Consider the following 20,692-nt stretch of genomic DNA (forward strand, 5'->3'; position numbering starts at 1 on the left):
ACAATGTAATATATTTTTGCTGTTCTGTTTTCGATGTGAGGTGGATATAATCAAGTAAGGATGTATTCAGTCTTCACAGAGTGGCGAGTGTAAACGTTATTATGATATTTCCTTATATTTTCTATCGTTTATGATTTGTTTGTAAGTCTCAGCTATTCCTCTCAATAAAACATACCTACAATGTATCTCGATGTTCTTTCAACATTGTCGCCTCGATTTTGATAATTATGGACTATAAAAATCTTAAATTTCTCAAGATAAACCTAGACTTTTGGTAATATCAAATTGAATCTGATGTTAATAAATTCTATATTGGTTCGTATATATTTAATTATTCTGTCTTATCATGTTTCAATGTTAAGAAGAGGAAATTAGAAAGAATATTTATACATATTAAATATGATGAATAGAAATATAAGTGCCATAATTGAATCTGTCTTTCAAACAAATGTCTTACTTTATTTAATGTGTCAAGAGCAGCTTCAGCTTGTCGAACTGCAGGCTCTGCTTTTGCTAAATCCTCGTCGCATCTCCTTTGTCTCTCTGCTACTGTTTCTTTTATTTCGGCTACCTTTGCCTCTTCCTCGGACACTGTACACAAGTTTTTTACTCAACGCGTGACAATTTTCTATGTATTTTTTAATTATACCGTTGCATAATGTAATATACATATCAATCTCAGCAAACTTTGGATAAGTACTCGAAGGATCGAGACCCAAGCAGGGCACTTATCCAATGGAGACATCGATTTCAAGTGTCGATACGGCTTGCAATTTTGGTAAACATAGAAAAGGATAGCGTATGCGAAGATCAAGGAGGTTTGGGAATCGACTTGATAGAAAGAAACATATCGAAACATTAATGAGATAATACTAATGCAACGATGAATCTTTGTTTTTCATTTTCATTGAACTACTTTTTATTTTTATTGAGTTACTTATTATTATTATAATGCGAATTTTGTTATTATTATAATAATAACTATTTTTATTTTATTTTTGTTAAATTACTTTTTATTGAACGTCGACCAATGTAATGAGATCTTTCTGATTAGGATGAAATGAAAGACGATATAATTTGGTGCATATTTGCTTATTTAAGGACTCCAACTTATTTTGTTTTGCCTATTAAATGCGATCGGAAGTAGATATATCGTGTTTACGATTATTTTAAACAGAAAAATCTTACAATTTATAAAAAGTCAAATGTAAGAGTGTTTCATCACTGAATTAGTAGTATCTGAAAAACATTCGGATTCGGATTAAATTATGCTACTAAGTTTCACGAGGTATTGGAAGACACCTTGGAAGGAATTCTCCTTAGCGCTGGGGATAACAACCGGGTATTTACAGGCACTTATCCAAAGTTTGTTGTGTATTATATATATAATAATTAGGTTATTAATACGTGTATAAAAATATAAATGTCAACAGTCTTCTAAAAATTACACTAATAATTTTTTAAATAATACTTCGTATCAGAAAGCAAATAAAAATAATTTGGGACGCATGATCGGATTTAAGAAGCGAAACAATACCAATAGCTTTTTCCCCTTCGGCTTTAGTATTCTCTGCTCGGACTTCGGCAAGAATTTTATCTGCAATTTCATTCTTCTTTTTTAATTCGATTTCTTGGGCTGCTAACACCACTCTTAATTCGCTTACCTATCGATTAACGTTCATATAACCTTGTGTAAATTTACTAAATCAATTAAGTTTTATATTAATATAAACAGTGGTTCAAGCTTTGTGAAGTTTGCTATGTCTCTTATCGTTGAATATACGATAAATAATGAGATTACTAACGTTCCAAATATCTTGGATTCCATTTTGGATAGATGCATTTGCGTATATTAATACTTGCAAATAAAAAAAGTTAAATACATAACGAAATTATTAATATCTTAAATATAATTTGGCAAGATAAATAATTAACGATTTGTTTAAGGCTGGTCAGGTGTAAGACATTGTTTTTTGAAAAAGTTTTATTAGTATTTTAATTTGCTTAACATGAGCGGATAAGGCGCTTAATGATACGAAATAATTTAATAAATCTAACTGAGATCAATAATCTGGAACAAGAACAAGATAAATTTAAATAATAGACGTCTTTAAGATACACATCAGTCTCAATTAATTTCTTGAATTCATCTATGCATTTATTTGCGATTCTGATGAATCTGGTCATTATCGTATTATTATTTCTCTGCTGAAACATTTGCTATTTTTTAAAAGCCCGAATATTTTAAACATTAAACTTAAAATTTAAATAACATTAAAGCTTCCAATATTGTTTGTTTAAATGACAATTAATGCATCATAATCTTGGTCTTCATATTAAAAAATGAATTTACGCACACGTAAACAATAATAGAACAATTATCATTTATCGAACAATTAAGGAATTCTTTTTTGGACTTTGAAAGAAATTTTTAATTTTGTTGGGATCTACAGATTTTTAAAAATTTTAAACTTACACAATCACATACTTATTGCCAAAATATATTTACGTTAAGAAATAAACTATTTGTGCTTAATCTATTTATTTATTTATTATTCATCTTTCATAGCTAAGACTCTACGAACTGGTTAGGAGTTCTACAACGCCAGTTATAACTAAAATCTTTGATAGTTTAAACTTTTGAGAATTTTATATATTTCTATCATTCGTTATTTTATATATTTAATTTAATTAGTAGTACTGTGAAAATGTTTTTCAAGTTAATATGCAATGTGTCTTCGAAATTCGTGAACTGTCAAGTATATTATAAAAATCAAATGTTATTTAATATTCTGTCTATATAATATAGTACTACTATAACGAATGAAGTTATTACTTGGCCAGCGCAAGATTCCAGCTTTTCCAGGCCGTTTTTCAATCTCTCTATCATCGCTTTTACGTCGTAGGTTCTCTCCACAAGCAATTTCGAGTACAAAGAAATTTGCTCCAAAAACGTTTTTGGAGTCGTATAGTTGTATCTTCTCTCGTTTTGTAAATAAAGCGAAGATATATCATTAACGCTAGTATGCACGTATGACATGAACAAAGAAGCTGATGGTTTGTATTTTTTTGGAAGGTCTTCTAATTCCTGCAATCAGCAAATATCACAATGATAAACTTAATAGATGAAAATAAAATAATATCAGGAAGACAGATTAAGTTTATTCATAAGTAATAATCGAATGAAGCGATTACGAACCGTTTATTTTGAAAGTGGTGTAAGTCCATTTTTGGGAAAAATTAGGGAAACGACAAATTTACATATACTTTAGTGTGATTTTTCTTATTTATAAGCAATTTATAATTTAGATTTAAAAAATTTTTAAATTTTTAATTTAAAAATTATTAAAAATATAGACTAAGAAATTTGTTAACTTTTTTAAATTTAGATTTTAAAATTACTAAAATTAATAATGATTTATTTTGAAAGTAGTGTAGGTCTATTTGTTGTAATCTATAGGCTGTCTAAACGGCCATGGTATCAATAATGATAAACAAATGATAGCGAATGGAATTCTATCCTATTTATTGCACATAGTATTGCGCGTGCGAATGTGAACAAGTTGTTTAAATGCGATTCAGTAATGTACTCGTAAATTATTATTACATATAAAATGTTATGAAATTAATAATAGTTTTATGTTTATACCTTTTCCAAAAATCACCTTCTATCGTCTTTTCCAAAAAATAATACAGTACAAATAGCGGAGATGCGATATAGAGATACCCTTGATAAATTGATTTTATAAACATTCCAATGTAATAAATAATCTAATAAAATGTAAAATATAATATCTGTTTTCATTCACACTGATGTCTTAACATAAATTAAATTAACTAAATGACTTATTAAGCTTTATAAAGAATGTGCTAAATTGTCTTACTTCTAAGAACCTGGTGGAAACGGATCTCAAAGCATCCTGTGGCCAGCTTTGAAACCAATTGATCGAAGTGTTGTTTACGATTGCTGGAAACTGTCTAGCCCTGTTTCGTAAGGTTGCACCAACGGGAGAAAAGCAAAGAATGCATTTTAACAAATTTCGAACTCGATTGATGAAAAATTTCCAACAATTTTCTTTGGTGTCCATCATGCCGGTTTGTTTTACCTACGATATAATAAAACGTCAATATACCATATTAGAATAAAAATTGAAGCAATGCATAAGGCAAATATATAATAACTGCATTGAAATTCCTCAGTATTAAAGATATTACTTATACGAGTACCAATGCACGGGGCAAAGTTTAGATTCAGACTATAATTAAATTATAGTTCAAACTTTAAAAATATAAAATTGTTGATACAGAACATTCCGACATAATATGATACAAACGCGCCACACTGCGAGAAACTGGATGAACTCGACATACAAAATGCTATCTGAAAATAATTTACACATCACTGACGCAGAATAAGTGCAGAATACGTTTCGTTGTAGACAATGAAGAAATTAGTCATAAGGAAGGTACTGCAATTTTGAATCGTGTTCTTCGGTATTTGAAATAACAAGAAGGCGTACCTAGCCTAACAGAAAGTTTAATGATGGTGAAAAGTTGGCATGATGAAGCAAAATTGTAAATGTAGAATTGAAAAAATAATTTATTATGTTCTAAATAATTGTACTATAAATGAAAAAAATGATTATATTATCAAAGGAATTACATCTCTTAAAAGTAAGAAGCTTATTTTGGAATAGAAAATGCGTTTTTATTTATTTTCCTCCGAGTCTCGATTATCCACTTCGATCACGATTTATCCGGACTGTTTGTTCATCGATTAAGCCGGTCAATCAAATGCTGTATATGACATGTAGTTATAGTATTCGTTTTTTTTTTTTTTTGTTCTATCAACGAAACTACTGCGCGGCGAACTAAAAATTTTATAATATTCGAAATACTACAACTACTTTATTCGTATTGCTGATATATATCATCACATTTTCACTCTTAATATGAGGTATGTATACTATGTTAGGTTATCTTTTATGAAGACTTTGTTGCCTCAAGGATCTGAGGTAAATGCCTTGTGACTCCTTATAGCCTGCTTATCATAAGGGATCGTTGCTATCCGCACTCCGTGGCGGGATCCTTCAGAAAAATTCTCCATTCTTTGGCAATGCTACATGGGGCCACTTGTCATCCACAAACTATTTCACGCATTCTCTAAACTGTAAACAGCCATATTCGGTGATATGGCTATGAGGTGTCGGTACAACAGACTCGGCAACTTCTAAACGCCGGTTATCGACTTTCCAAACATTAGCCTGCTTCCACTTGCGACTAGTCGCGCGCAATTACAAAATCTATTGTCAAATATGGTACAACTTCCACTCGCATTGTCTTGACTAACATTAAAACCATCGACAGTTACGACAAAGTTATTTCTACCAGAACTAGTCAAAATGACTGGTCTTTAGAAAATACATACTAGCAATAGAATATTTTTATACTTATTGATTTATTATATTCTTACAAAAGGAGTTCATGTTATGCAGTGCATTTTTGGTATTATTAATTCATTTGGGACCATGATTCTTAAACGAGGATTGGCACATTTATAAAATTGTAGAATCAGTCATTTTGACTGATGTCAGCATCATGATCGATCCGAAATTTTTCTGATAATTGACACCATCATATCGAATGATACGTAGTAAAATTTCTAAAAACGTGTGGGAAATTGTACAAAACGAGGAAATTGGTTAGTTTGGGTTCGGGACAAGTACCAGTTATTTTGACTGGTATTGGTATAAGTAGCAATGGTACAAAATTATTTTGAATTTGAATACATAAAAGAAAAAATAAAAAAATAAAATTCATTACATTATTCCTTTAGTTGGCACTACAAAAATTATTACATCATTTGCAGAAGAAAATGTAACATGAAGTAGAAATTTAAAAATAAAATTGTAGATCCAGGCATTTTGACTGGTATGGTAGTTATAGTGCCAAGGATCGCACACAATTCCAAAGTATATGGAATACATACGCGCTGTACTTAGATTCAAAACAATCACGCGCGTCTGAACGTCATTTTGTGTTTAGAAGTATGAGTGCTCAGTAAGGACGTTTTAACGACGTTTACGACGTAATACACTATCTCTGTACTTGTACTTTTTTTTTTATATTTTACGTGGAGGAAATCCGCACGGACGCCAGGCCGCTTCTGGGGAAAGCGGCGTAGTAGTGTCGGACTCCAACCGACTAAAACCTCGATACGAACCGACGATAACCGTCCCGGCTGCGATCGATAGAGGCCCGGGAACCGCTGTGAGCTAATACCAGCGCTGATGGAGCGGTGCGTGACCATTGTCACACCACCTCGTCGCCGGAGCCGCCGTGCCAGGCAGCCCGGTTCCCCTACCAGACTGCTTGGCGGCCCCGAGGCGCCGAGCCGCCAAGCGCCAAGCCCGAACCCCACGGGGGGGGGGGGGGGGGGGGGGGGGGCGCGGCGGGCCCAGCGCGCTTCGCCAACGCCACACGATCTCTACTTGTACTTAAAGTGATTTTAATATAATTGACTAACACAACTTTATCACGTGTCTCTTTATTAAACAAACTAACACGTTTAATACCCACCTCGGTTCCGTTAAAAGGAATAAAGCTGATCTTTAGTTATAAATTAGGGTAAGGCCAAATAGCGGCGGACTATCTGCCATAATATCGTTATGAAAATGCCTTTGTCTATTTTATAATTTCCCCTAACAAGTGGCATTTCGGATGATATTTAATTCAATTTATGATAACTTATTTGTATTGGGTAACTATATATAGTGTACAGGATGTCCAAAAATTATTTTTCATAGCTTTGGCAGGTATTTTTACATCTTCAAATCGGCGGACATCTGATTGAAAAAGTTACCGCAAAATTGACCTTAATATCCAATTTCACGGTCAAATTTTTTTATTGTATCGTGTAGTATTCATTACGAGGAAGAAAACACTCAAGGGAACCATCGGGCGTAACTCAACCGTTTTCTTGGAAAAAAGATATTAAATTTTCATTCATTGTATATGTCGGAGATGAAAGAACACCGGAGCCTTTGGAATTTTGGATAATCCCGCAACATTGTAACCTAGAGTCTACTATAGCTGTAATTGGACAATTGTAGTTATTCAATCCGATTGTAATTGTTCGAGAGTTGTGATAATGAGCTTGGGCTCGAGGCGACAGTCAATCGCCGAACGTAGCCGCGGTCACGGGATGAACGCTTTATCTAACAAAGGTATGGAGTAATTCTATAGCTCTCCTTAAAAGAAATATTCGTGGCGACACGCGACAGTAAACATTCCAACGGTTTCTGTCCCGTGGCTCGCCACACGCAGACCCTATTCTTCCAGTAAGATGATTGCCAGATGTCGATGCGTCTCCGCAGTACATGTTGAGTTAGCCCGAGGGCCCGTTATAAATCTTAAGATTTAGTCAACTAAAGTCCTTCAAACAGACAAACAGTCTTTGTCCCACCTACGGGAAAATAGGGGAGACCTATTTTTCAACGAGCGGCGTCTCCCACTAGCAACTTTCCCTCGAGGGCGGCTAGCATCTCTTTCTAACCACCGATGTGGAGATTGACCAATTAGCAGCAACGCCAATTTCCCTTACTCTCTGAACGAAGGCTTTTCTCGACGAATCCGATGATCTCGTGTCCTTAGACACACCCCAATATAGTTTTCCTCTGTGGCATCATCGGGACGGGAAAGTCATTCTCGCTCGCGATCTCATTGATGAAAGGAGTAACCCTTTATGACCAGTGAATATTACGCGTCCGACTTAGATTTTGTGAGTACGTTCATCTATCATCCCGTCGACCGCGGATTCGTTATTGAACCTAGGATCATTGTCGTTAGTTTCTCGAGTACCTAACTACCACGGTTACTTGTCCGGTTCTATAATAATCGTATTTGCACTAGTCAATGTCTTCTCTATTGCATAACGACAACGTGTAACCCAAACGAAGATTCGTTTCACGCCCCTAACCCTAATTCTAATGTAAACCCGACATCAGAAGTGGGATCAGTGCCGGTTATAACAGTGCAAGAGCTTACGACCATCGTGCGCGAGTTAATTCCGTCGCTAGTGCAAAAATCGAGTGTGGAACCTAACAATTTTTCGACTCCGCTGCATGGTGCGCAGCCAGCAATCTGATTATGGAGGAAAATCCTTTACAAAGCAGTGCCCTGAATATAATTTCAATACCGAGTGTCGAATCAACTTCCACGTAGTGGAGGCGCCAACTGGTAGATCAAGCCATCCGGGTGAGTCGTTTCCATTTTACCCCGATTTCGGAGCCGAGTGTTCGCTAATTAAAGAATCCGTAGTCTTGAGAATTTCTGGCAAAAGAACGATTGATATAGTAGTAATGCGAGGAATAAGAAATATTGGTACTAAACGTATCGCTCAAATCTTGTCCGTTGCAGATGTCGGTGGTTAGAGATAAACTTTTCATGTTCTCGCTGATAGTTATTTAACAATACGATATCGCGATTGCTCGTTAAATTTTAAGCCAAGATTTTGACGTAATATTACACAAAATAGCCTCGCTATGTGTAAAACAAAAATAATTAATGCCTGTAATAAAACCGCTGAAAACGAGATCGATGTTAATGAAGTTGACAATGAGGTACGTGGTAGTGATAAAAGTCGATTAATCTTTCTTTTCGAAAATTCAGAGATTCATCCGTTACGGGTTCCCTGCGTACTCGTACAAAAAATACAGGCCAGTTAGAAGTACAATTAATTGATTCTAACATCGCCGTACAAGGAGTCCTAATAGATTTCGCGAGCGCAGAATAGTACGTGAGAGAACAAGCGACTTAATTACAGCCAAAAATCATAAAGCCTAGTAATTCACCGTTCGCGAGCCCTGTGTTACTCGTGAAGGCGAACAATGGTTCAGATAGATGATAGGTAGATTTTCGAGAACTAAATAAATATACGGTCGCGGATCGGTATCCTTTACCCCTCATTGCGGATCAAGTCGCGAGATTGCAAAAGCGAGATATTTTATTATTCTGGACATGGCCGGAGGATTTCTTCAAATCCCTATTCATCCTAATTCTAGGAAGTATACAGCATTGATTACCCTCGATGAACAATTTGGATAATAGGTTGTTGTTTTCTTCGAATTCTTTTGTGCCTTTGTCCGATCCATTCGATGTCCTTTATTTGCATAACATAAGTGCGTACGCGTTTAATGTTTCTTCCGGAAGTCATTTTTCGACGGCGATACTATGTTGACTCCGTCGAAAATGGGGATTCTTATATTTTCGGACAACCCTAATAATTTTGCAACTCATACTTGTCTAAATATTCTAATATTTATGTTCTTCCTTGCTACAATTTTGTAAACCATCAAAGCGTTTACTACGGAAATCCTCAGGAGTAGTCGCATGCCAAGTCTTCTGTAGCATTTGACGACTGCATTTGTTTGTTATATGCTCGCTGGAGGCATCGAGAAGGTTCCAATCGCCATTGCTAGGCAGTTTCTGCCAAAAGTTTGTTGTATACTCTTTGGAAGCATCGAGAAAGATCCAAACGCCGTTGCTAGGCAGTTTCTGTCTGGAGTTTGATTCCTAATACAACGTGTGTCCCATTATATCGACATCTCCAAAGTACAATTCTATGTGATTTCTAGGGAGAACAATACAACCGATCCACACCTTCGTCAGGCAAATCGTTTATCCCGTGACCGTGGCTACGTTCGGCGACCAGTTGTCACCTCGAACCCACTTTCGCTTTCACAAATATCAAACAATTACAAATGACAATTGCTTAATTACAGCTATGATAAAATCTAGGCTAAAGCATTAGAAGGCTTCCTCAAAATTGCAAAGGGAAAGCTCCGGTTTTCCTTTCATCTCCGACATATATATGGAAGGCATGGGATAATTCTATAGCTCTCCTTAAAAACGAAATAGTTGTAACACTGGACGGTCTCTGACCCGTAGCTCGCCACACGTAGACCCCATTCTTCGAGTAAGATGATTGCCAGATGTCGATGCGTCTCCGCAGTACATGTTCAGTTAGCCCGAGGGCCCGTTATAAATCTTAAGATTTAGTCAACTAAAGTCCTTCAAACAGACAAACAGTCTTTGTCCCACCTACGGGAAAATAGGGGAGACCTATTTTTCAACGAGCGGCGTCTCCCACTAGCAACTTTCCCTCGAGGGCGGCTAGCATCTCTTTCTAACCACCGATGTGGAGATTGACCAATTAGCAGCAACGCCAATTTCCCTTACTTTCTGAACGAAGGCTTTTCTCGACGAATCCGATGATCTCGTGTCCTTAGACACACCCCATTATAGTTTTCCTCTGTGGCACCATCGGGACGGGAAAGACATTCTCGCTCGCGATCTCATTGATAAAAGGAGTAATCCTTTACGACCAGTGAATATTACGCGTCCGACTTAGATTTTGTGAGTACGTTCATCTATCATCCCGTCGACCGCGGATTCGTTATTGAACCTAGGATCATTGTCGTTAGTTTCTCGAGTACCTAACTACCACGGTTACTTGTCCGGTTCTATAATAATCGTATTTGCACTAGTCAATGTCTTCTCTATTGCATAACGACAACGTGTAACCCAAACGAAGATTCGTTTCACGCCCTTAACCCTAATTCTAATGTAAACCCGACATATATATATGTGAGGAATGAAACTTGAGCATTTTTTCCAAGAAAATGATTGAATTGCGACTCGTGGTTCCTCAAAGGTACTGCAAAGTCACAATTCAGTCAATTTGTCCCTCGTGACGAGTACTATACAATGCAATAAAATAATCTGATCTTGAGATTCAAGGACAAAGAATTCTTGAACATCCTGTACATAAGATAGTTGAACTTTTTATGGGTTCAATATACTCAGTTATACAAAAGTTAAGTATAACTCATAATCAACTATATGGAAAGAGCATAAATAGAAAATTATATTTGTGCACAAAAGAGTGCGCCGTAACGAAATTTTGTAAGGTTGATTGCCAATGCATAATAGTTATAGTTATAAGACATTACCGCGAAGAAAAAGTAATTTGCATAACAGGAATAGATTGCGATCCAAATATTGCATAGAAAGTGTTTTGTTTACAAATAAGAAAACGTACCTCAGTTCTTAAGGCGTTCACGATATTATCTACCTCATCATCGGCGAATAATTCGGAGATTTCGCCGAAGGCGAGCATATCGTTTATAAGTACCAGAAATTTTTCATCGGCGATATGAGAATCAGTCATCACGAAAGTTATTCCGATTCCTTTCAATCCAGATTTCAGATATAAACCTGATAAATCGCCTCTTAAATCAGTCATCGAATAACCTGTTCGTAATTGTATCTGAAAAACCTAAAATGTAAAGGACTTTGATTAATTTTTATGTAAAGAAATTGCTTACATGTTATGTATACGTGTTGATATTAATTTGAAACTAATTAAAAAAAATTTGATCTATGAAAGTTCACAGTTAATTTTTATTCTCCATCTATCTCACATTCTTCAAATAGCAGAAATTCACACAAAATTTCACCTCAGGACCATTAAAAAACTATTTAAACATCGTTTAGGATACCTTCGTTTCAATTAAAAAATAATAAAATTTGATCTCTCCTTTGCACTCTTGTTATATCTGTTATATAACAATTCCTTATTTAATGTTATTCCAGTACTATCAAATTCTAATTCTCACTTTACCTGAGATTTTAAGGAACATGACACAAACTATGTAGGTATAATTTCTTCAGTTACTTTTTATCATAGTAATGAATTTTTCTAATATGATCCTATTTTTATTAGGAATTCAAAGAATATATTGTATACATGTAGTTCTTTGATGAAAACTACGAAAATAAGGCAATAGTCAGAGAGAAAAAGAGCGATGTTATTGCTCGTAAATCAACTGATTTAACAATTAATATTCAATATATATACAATTTATATATTCCAATTTAAACTTAACTTATTGATGAGAGATGATATAAACAAAAGAAAATGAATATATTATGGTTTAGGCTACAGTAACTACTAGGTAGCCAACAATTCTAGTGTGAAATAATTTTCAATGGATCTATTGCTACAGAAAATATTGCATTACCTCTTATCTGCCTGCTCGTCATATATTAATAATGATTAGAGGCAGAAGATATGTACGAGAGTAAGAAAAAAATTATCCGCACTGTCGCTGTAGAACTTATTTTAAGCTATTTTCAGAAATGACATACCTCACTTTTCTACATAATCGTCCAGCTTTTCAATACACTTTGCCTATCTGTTAAAGAGCTTTCGCATTCCCTCATTAAAAAATGTTTTCTACTGAGCTGCGTGCCGTGCGTGAATGCAGCGCCGTACTCGCCTCTTTGTCAGTTGTTTCGGTACCATCTCGTATAAACTTTTCGAAACCTAAGTCTATCGCGGAGTATTGCATAAACAGAGTCATGACTGATTCGCAAATGATTTGCCGTATCATTCAATGTCACCCGTCTATTGGACAGAATCAGTTTACGTGCACTTTTAATGTTGTCAGTCGTGGATGTGGACGACCTTCCGGTTCCTTTTTCATGACTGACACCTATGCTACGTTCTTTGAACTTCTGTATCCATTCAAACACACTTGCTCGCGACAGAACGCTTTCTTAATACTGTGCACAAAGTGTTCGCTAAATATCGGCACCAGACACGCTCTCCAACCACAAAATACGAACCGTTACATGCTGCTCTTTTTTCGTACAAATCACAAGTGGGGCATCCACAAATGAATTGACGTAACACGTTCAAACCTGAACAGCATTGACTTAAAAGATAGTGATGTTATACGAAAAGTGCAGATAGGACAGTACGGCCAACAGAAGTTCTAAATATAACTGGAATATAACTGGAGCGCGGACAAGTTTTGGCTCGCTTTCCCCATACACACGTAATTATTATATTTTAATTTTTAATGTAACATGGAATATTGAATGACATGATAATAACTATGCGCGGTCTTAGGTTTTGAGTTATGTACAAATGTATGTTTGGTAATATATATAAATAATAATAAGTAGTACTAATCTAATTTACGATATACTTACAAAATCGCATGAAATAAGAATTAAGTCATACTAGCGTTACGAGCAGCCCCATGGCAGCCGAATATTAATCTAATCTAACCTATAACTCATTGATTTATCTTTTTCTACTTATATCAAAGATAATTAGCATCAATAAGTCAAGTTTAGGTTGGGATATGTAAAACTATGACCACCTATGTGCCAGAATGAAATGTAACGAAAACTAGATTTAATTGAAATTTTTTGTAAATATCTCGGAAACGAAGACTGAGCGGCGATTATGTGTATCGAAAAATGTTTAGAATTTTGATCTTGATAATATATTTTTAACTCGTTGAAATTTTCTAGACGTATAATTACCTTTACTGTTCTATTACTTTGTTAAGTGTTCACTTTTTACATTTCTTTCATAATAGGTAAATGTTTCACTTTTCGTGTCTGAAAAGGTGGTGATTTTTATGGAAAATTCGCACAGGTAATCAATTCTTCTTAAAGATAAGGATTAGTTAGAATTGCATGGTGTTGGGAATTTTACAAATAATTATTGCAAAAGTACCTCTAAACCTGCGATGAAAGACGCAAGGCTAGAAAGAGATTGCTTTCCGCTTCCTCCAACACCAACAAGCAATGCGTTTCCTCTTGGTGACTCCAGAATGCGATTTATTTGACAAACCTGGTACATAGCATCTTCGAATAAAACCAGATTCATTGCCGCTACCTACTCCAAGGTAAAAAAAATATATATTCGATTAGAAAAAAGAAATAGTAACATATATAAAAAATTAGAATATTCCAATCAGAATAAATATAGGTTTTACTTGTTTTATCAATTAATTTTAATTCAAAAAACGTATAAAAACATCTTACTCGTGAATTAGAAACTAATTTACATTAAATTTTAATAATACTGCTATATACAATATACAATAAGTTCTTATGTTATCTATTTTTACAATCGAAGAGTGCAAAAAAAGTTGTGTGGAAAACGTTTCATGTACCAAAATATTGTATGTAAATATTGTTTATGTATAGCGTGTAATCTATATGTCAAAATTAGCAAGTATGTTGTAAGTTTTATATTATCCATAACAAAAGATCTAAATTTAATCTTGTAGTAATGTAGTAAACAGAATAAAAAACTGTCTTTTACATCTGAATGTGACATTATTTCGTTTGTCACATTCTATACCGAAGGAACGTTGATTTTAAGCTATAGTCAAAAGATTTCCATAAGATTTTCATAATTTCGAATGTTTATTTTTAGAATGACTATGATTTGTTTTATTGTAACATTTGACAAAACTATTAACTTGAATATTATTTATATTTTTTATATGATATATTATATAATTTATATTTTAAATATAAATTATTACCAGTTCGTTATAATTAACCAGAGCTTCATCTAGTAACTTGGTCAATTGTTGCCAATCTTTTATTGGCATATATTTTGGTTCACCGATTCCTTCCGCAAAATGACAATATATTATTGGTCCAGCAAAGACAATATTTTCGTCGATTTCCTGTCATAATAAATGATATTATTAAATTTATCATTATCAAAAATTAAATTAAGAATATACGTAACAAAGACCTATTTACTTCTCTTTTATTTATAATAATTAATACTACTGACATTTTTAAACTTACAGAAATATTTTTGCGAAGCGACTCCTTCAGCAATTGCTGAAAGGCTTTTACATCTTCAGCACTGATTAATTTATCCGAATACACTCTTGTTGCTTCGTGAACGTACAATCTAATCAAATGATTTCCAGTCGGAACAGTCTCACCATGTGCAAACAGTATGCCCTTAAAGAAAGAGTAAACCTTTTTTATATCAAATATTTATTATTAAATATAATATTAAATATTTTTTTAAGAGAGTTAATTATAACGTCACGTGATTTTTATCTCAATAAGTTGAATCTTATGGTAACTACTTCAGTTACCGACTGCGTTCGACATGTATACACGTCAATCCAAAACTATTTCGGTGCGGTTGACGTGTATACTTGTCGTGTAAAATAAAAAATTACCATTTGCTATAAAAACTCAAAATTTATATAATACTTTACTGCGTATATCGGCTATTCCCCGAATTCTTTTGTGTATTTTATTCTATTATCTTTTGGCAATTTTTCAGTTTCTAATGACAATAACCTTTTCAACGATCAATGAATTGTTAATTTTGTCGTCCAACGCAATTCCAATTCCCCCGTGAAGATACCATTTACTGAGGAGACAATATTTAGTAAATGTGGAATAACAAATATACGTAACGAATATTTCCGGGCACACGAAAATCCGCAGGCATTAACAGATAGTTTATGCAGAATGGTACACCACCACATTCTACCAAAGCGCACCCTACCAGAGCACTTGACCAGCTGTTTTGGAAACAAGTAGTTGGTCGAGGAGGATCTGTGCTTCGACCTGTCCGTCCTAAGATTTAAATCCCCTCTATTTTTAATACTGGGGACACACGAAGACACGATACAGTAAAATTTTAAGAGAACAGTCAGGCTCTGTTTACAAGAAAACAAAGGACGTATCGAACATCTGTTGTAAGTTGTGTCTTTTGTGGACACTCGCAGCCGAGACAATCGCGGTGCGTGTGTGATTTTGTTGTGGACGATCCCTACGACTTATACGAGATAAGCTGCCGAAATATGTATCGTTCAGATTGAGGATCACCAGATCAGAAAGATCTATCTATATTAGATTTCAAAATTATATTGGATAAGCTAAATAAGATAAAATACCATAATGACCAATTCAGCGGAGATAATGATGCGTATAAATATAAACGTAACAAAATCCATTCTTTTTTTTTATACGTGGGGAAATCCTCATATCCACCGCGCTTCGCATCCACCCACCCATTTTACGACATAGTCAAGTGTACGCTTGTTCGAAGAGTAAATTTTGATTTACTCGGAGATAAAGCTTCCTATGGAAAAATATTACTGTACTAACATCATCAGTTTGGAAACACTTTACACAAAAGGGCATATTAATTTTAATAGGTAAACTGCAGCAAAAAGCGATAAATTTCTATGGTTTTAATTAAGCTTTTGTCATTTTAATTACTTGCTTTGTTGAAATAAATCTTACTTGAAAGATGTTTGAGAGATCACGCAGATTAAATACGTAATGAAATTTGACTGCTGTTGGTAGGAATGTTGTTGAAATTTTGTGGTGACAGTACAATGCTGCATTTAATAATGATTCTGCAATTTTTGTCAGCGCTAAGTTAAATTTGTTGATAGGATTCATCAGGTGTTGTTCTAGCATTTGGCTGTAGATCAATATTAAATTGTCTTCTGTTGGAAAACTGCAATAGAAAGAAATTTTCAGTTGATAGAAAAAGATTTTTGTAATAATAACTTAATATAAGTTATATTTCCAGAAGTTCTATATACATATTCTATATCATATACAGGGCGATGCACGTAAATCATGACAGCTGAATATTTTTTTTTTTTTTTTATTATTATTTAATTTGTACTTTACAATTTGTCCAGCTGGACACTCGTTAAAATTGTCTAGCTTTATTACTATGTAACACGTGGATGGCAGCCCCCAGCAAGATACCATCTTCCAGTTTGTTTATTTTATTTCTTTAGCGAGGTCAGTGGGATGTTTTCTTTTCAGTCTCCGTTTTTATATGGGTTTCGCTCATGTCAGCAGCCAGCTTATTTGGAAGCGTTGCCGTTATTTCCTTGTTTTTTTTACGCACCTGCCGATTTCTTCTTGGATCGTTGATATTTTTAGGTCTTTGTGTGATCCTCGTTTCTGATATACCACGGGGCGCTGACTACTGTTCTGAGTATCTTTTTTTTTTATTATTATTTAATTTAAACTTTACAATTTGTCCAGCTAGACATTTGGTAAATTTTTCTCACTTAATTGGTAAATAGCCATGTGGATGGCTACCCCCAGTGAGGTACCATCTTCGAATTTGATTATTTTATTTCTTTAGTTTGTTAGGTTATGTCCTTTGTGAGATCTGTTGGTTGTTTCCTTTTTAATCTTCACTGAGTATCTTTGAGAAGCGACTCTGGTTTATTTACCTAACTCATTGCTGCTGTTCCCCATAGTGGTATTCCGTACGTCCAAATTGGTTTTATTATCGTTTTGTAAATTTTTAGTTTATTTTCCATGCTGACTTTAGAGTTTCGACTAGTTAGCCAGTACATCTGTCTTCTTTTTATTCGTATTTTGCCTATAATTGATTTAGTATGTTGCTTTCATGTAAGTTATGAATCTAAATGGAGTCTTAGTATTTAACTTGTTTTGTTTGTTTTATGTGCATGCCATTCAATTGGATATTAGGTGGTTTCTGCTTTCGTATTGTAAATGTAATGTGGTTAAATTGACTGGGGTTTGCTTTTATCTTGCAATCATTTTTCTATTTTTCTGATGTGCTCTGGTAGTAATATGTCTGCTGCTTTTGGATTAGTGTGCCTGACTAATACAGCCGTATTGCCCGCGAATGTCAGTATTTTGCTATTGGTAGTTGTAAGAGTGCTGATTTTGAGAACGTTTATGTACTTGGGTTTCGGCCCTCTGAAGGGATTGTCGCCGTGCGCCAGTCACAAGTGGCTATCCTGTTATTGTCTTTTTGACCTGGGACACTAGCTGATGGCTGTGACCTGTAGGATGTTTGTCAAACGTAGTTATTCTATTATTGTTTTATAATCCTGTGACAGGGACACAAAAGGAATGTAACTTTACCGAATTAAATTTGCTAAAACAGTTGTGTGATGTAACAGCTAAATAGATCTGGGATCCATATATCTTTAATCGTTATACAAATAATTTCATTATTTGTATTACTATTATTGATATTTATGATCTTTTTTAAATACATAGAACAAAGATGAGCTTTCAGAGATTAATGTCTTCTTATTTAATTTCATTATTCGTATTGTTATTGTCGTAATTTGTGTTCTTTTTTAAAAATACATAGAACAAAGATGAATTTACGAAGATAAATCTTTTTAAGAATAAACAGGAAGTAAGTAACTGTTCTATTATCCGAAAATTCCATTATCCTAACATCGTTGCCTCCTAATTAGTTCGGATAATTGAGATTCTGCTGTGTATCTTTCCAACTGCAATAGTATTGGAATATTTTTTATTTGCGATGTTCAGAACTATAACAATCTTAAGCACATGTTCAAAATGATAGCTCCTCACTTGTGAACATTTCGTAATGCTGCGACAAGAAAATAATCGCATCTTACTCAATATTTCTGGTGTCACAGCAGCACAACCTTTACGTATCTTAATTTTCTGTTACCTGGATTAATCTTACGTGACTATAACCGTTAAATAATTACATTTTGATGTCGATTATTCTCAGATTGCACCGTACATCCAAAAGCCGTTCGTTTCATATTAAGTTTATATCCTGAACATTTTATGTCCATTGTGAACATTCTCAAGATGTTCGCAAAACTTAAATTTTGCATGTCCTAGCAACATCCATGTTACGTTGCCTAAAACATCTGCATTCCACCCCTCGCGACCGGACAGCCAACGGCCTGCGTAACGTCATTCCGACCCTCAATGAACCTAAGGACCCACCATAGCCTTTCCCTTTCACTGTACAAGGTTTCCAATTCCATGAATTTTTGCAATTCTCGCAAAGTTTCCATGTTTAGGCTATACACGCACTAGAAATTCTAATTTCAGGAAGTAGTAATGCAATAAATTGTTTAAATTTCGATCGCGAAGAATCTGCGTCTAACTATACATAATTAGAACAAGATGTTCTCAAAAGATGTGTTGCAAGCGGAAAGTAAATAATTCCCTATTCAAAAGTAGGTCCAAAATGTACAATGACAATTTTTGATACGAAGTTTTGTTTTCGAAAAAATTGACGCTGGAGATTCGTCTAGTACGCATGCACTTGCAAGGACAATCTATTGAATGGGCTAGAACTTAGGTATCCTATTCGGCGGTACGAGCCATATGGTGGTTCCCTATGTACTGGAAGTCGAAAATATAGAATAACAATTTTCCATATCAATCCGTTATCGTAAAATTTCTGCATATCAAGAAACATGACTGCTTTTAGTTTTAAAACATGTGCTAATTTATCGGTACGTCTATGAGAGAACGATATAATGTGAGGTAATAGTCGTGCAATACCAAAACATTTCTCTTTCTCGATGCTTCGATTGTAGATTATTAAAAATAGATTGTCAAGAAAGGTAAAAAATATTGGAAAAATAAAAAAAAAGCCAACACCACACGGAGTTCCCAGGCGGTCACCCATCCAAGTACTATCCGTGCCCAGCGCTGCTTAACTTTCGTGATCGGACGAGAACGAGTGCACTTAACGCGGTTTGAGCGTTGGCTGAAGTAAACACCTTTCTTATTCGTTCCTGATGATCAAAAAATAGAATATTTAAAGAAACATAGGTGGTGTTACGCCGCCTAAAACATCTGCACGCCAGCCCGCGCGACCGGACAACAACCGACCTGCGTAACGTCACTTCGACCCTCAATAAACCTAAGGACCCACCATAACTTTCGCTTCCCTGCATTGTTTCGCCATATGTCTTCAATCCGTTTGTCTTGAAGAATTGCTAAAGCTTAAAAATATGCTCGAAACACAGTCGGTTTTAGAGGTGTCCTTGGGTTTATTAGTCGCATTTAAAACACGGAGAAAGCGGGTATGCACCCATTAGGAAAATCCGAATAGCCCTGTAATAAAACAAGCTAGGTTTTTCTCACGCACACAGTCATTTACGCACCACGATGGTAGGAGACTCCCTACTCATCCCTTCGAGCAGTAGTGCAGGTCATGACCAATCGACACCGCGGTTCGTTACCCTCACTTTTCCTAACGAAAGTGGGACCAACGAATCCGCGTTCTTTAGGCACAGGGGCACACCCACACCGAACTTTTCTTCCGTATTAAACAAAAGAGCGACAAACAGTCTATCAACTAACGCCTAACGCGGCAGGCTACACATAGCGCGAGAGTCGCATACTTCACGCACATCTTTTGTCGGTTCTCGGTGTTGTCGAACATACATCTTCTCTCCTAAACATATCATAGTGCTAAGTCCATTGACACATTAATTTCCATTATAAGAGCCCTGCTCTAGCGTACATATCTATCGCATCTTCGTGCGACAAGTTGTTAACTATTTATTTCTCTACGTCAGTGTAACTAAGTGTTGGAAATATATACTTTATAATACTGTGAATCCCAGTGTTATACCAACTCAATCACCCCTTATTATCTCAACGGAAATCAGGGGATCGATCAATTCGTGGTGTCGATTGTTATAATCGTAACGGGGATTTACGACCCCCGTTGACGTTTCTCCTAGCGACTACGTCTCCCCGCGATTGGCCGAATTTACAGGTGGTGTGTGCCAAAATGAGAATGATACAATGTATGAAAATGGTCGCGTAATACTAAAACATTTCTCTTTCTCGATGCTTCGATTGTACATTATTAAAAATAGATTATCAAGAAAGGTAAAAAATATTGGAAAGATAAAAAAAAAAGCCAACACCACACGGAGTTCCCAGGCGGTCACCCATCCAAGTACTATCCGTGCCCAGCGCTGCTTAACTTTCGTGATCGGACGAGAACGAGTGCACTCAACGCGGTTTGAGCGTTGGC

At 35.2% G+C, this 20,692-nt stretch overlaps 1 protein-coding gene and 2 non-coding genes across 3 annotated transcripts in view; all 3 read right to left on the reverse strand.

Moving 5' to 3' along the window:
* The window catches only part of LOC126874973 (dynein beta chain, ciliary-like), a 45,550-nt gene extending 30,154 nt beyond the window's left edge, over nucleotides 1-15,396 (reverse strand). Inside the window, exons 1-9 of the mRNA XM_050637527.1 lie at nucleotides 15,202-15,396; nucleotides 14,689-14,850; nucleotides 14,415-14,561; nucleotides 13,595-13,756; nucleotides 11,102-11,338; nucleotides 3,885-4,106; nucleotides 2,837-3,088; nucleotides 1,538-1,664; nucleotides 458-591 (exon numbers count right to left, since the gene is read on the reverse strand). Of these exons, the coding sequence (XP_050493484.1) occupies nucleotides 458-591; nucleotides 1,538-1,664; nucleotides 2,837-3,088; nucleotides 3,885-4,106; nucleotides 11,102-11,338; nucleotides 13,595-13,756; nucleotides 14,415-14,483 (1,203 nt within the window). The 5' untranslated portion in view covers nucleotides 14,484-14,561; nucleotides 14,689-14,850; nucleotides 15,202-15,396. The remainder of the gene's footprint in view (nucleotides 1-457; nucleotides 592-1,537; nucleotides 1,665-2,836; nucleotides 3,089-3,884; nucleotides 4,107-11,101; nucleotides 11,339-13,594; nucleotides 13,757-14,414; nucleotides 14,562-14,688; nucleotides 14,851-15,201) is intronic.
* Nucleotides 15,397-19,290: 3,894 nt separating this feature from the next.
* On the reverse strand, nucleotides 19,291-19,409 carry LOC126875287 (5S ribosomal RNA). The gene has a single exon (XR_007693327.1). It is a non-coding gene; the product is annotated as a 5S ribosomal RNA (ribosomal RNA).
* A 1,164-nt stretch (nucleotides 19,410-20,573) lies between these two features.
* LOC126875283 (5S ribosomal RNA) lies at nucleotides 20,574-20,692 on the reverse strand. The gene has a single exon (XR_007693323.1). It is a non-coding gene; the product is annotated as a 5S ribosomal RNA (ribosomal RNA).

Source organism: Bombus huntii, chromosome 17 (assembly GCF_024542735.1).
Source record: "Bombus huntii isolate Logan2020A chromosome 17, iyBomHunt1.1, whole genome shotgun sequence".
NCBI lineage: Eukaryota > Metazoa > Arthropoda > Insecta > Hymenoptera > Apidae > Bombus > Bombus huntii.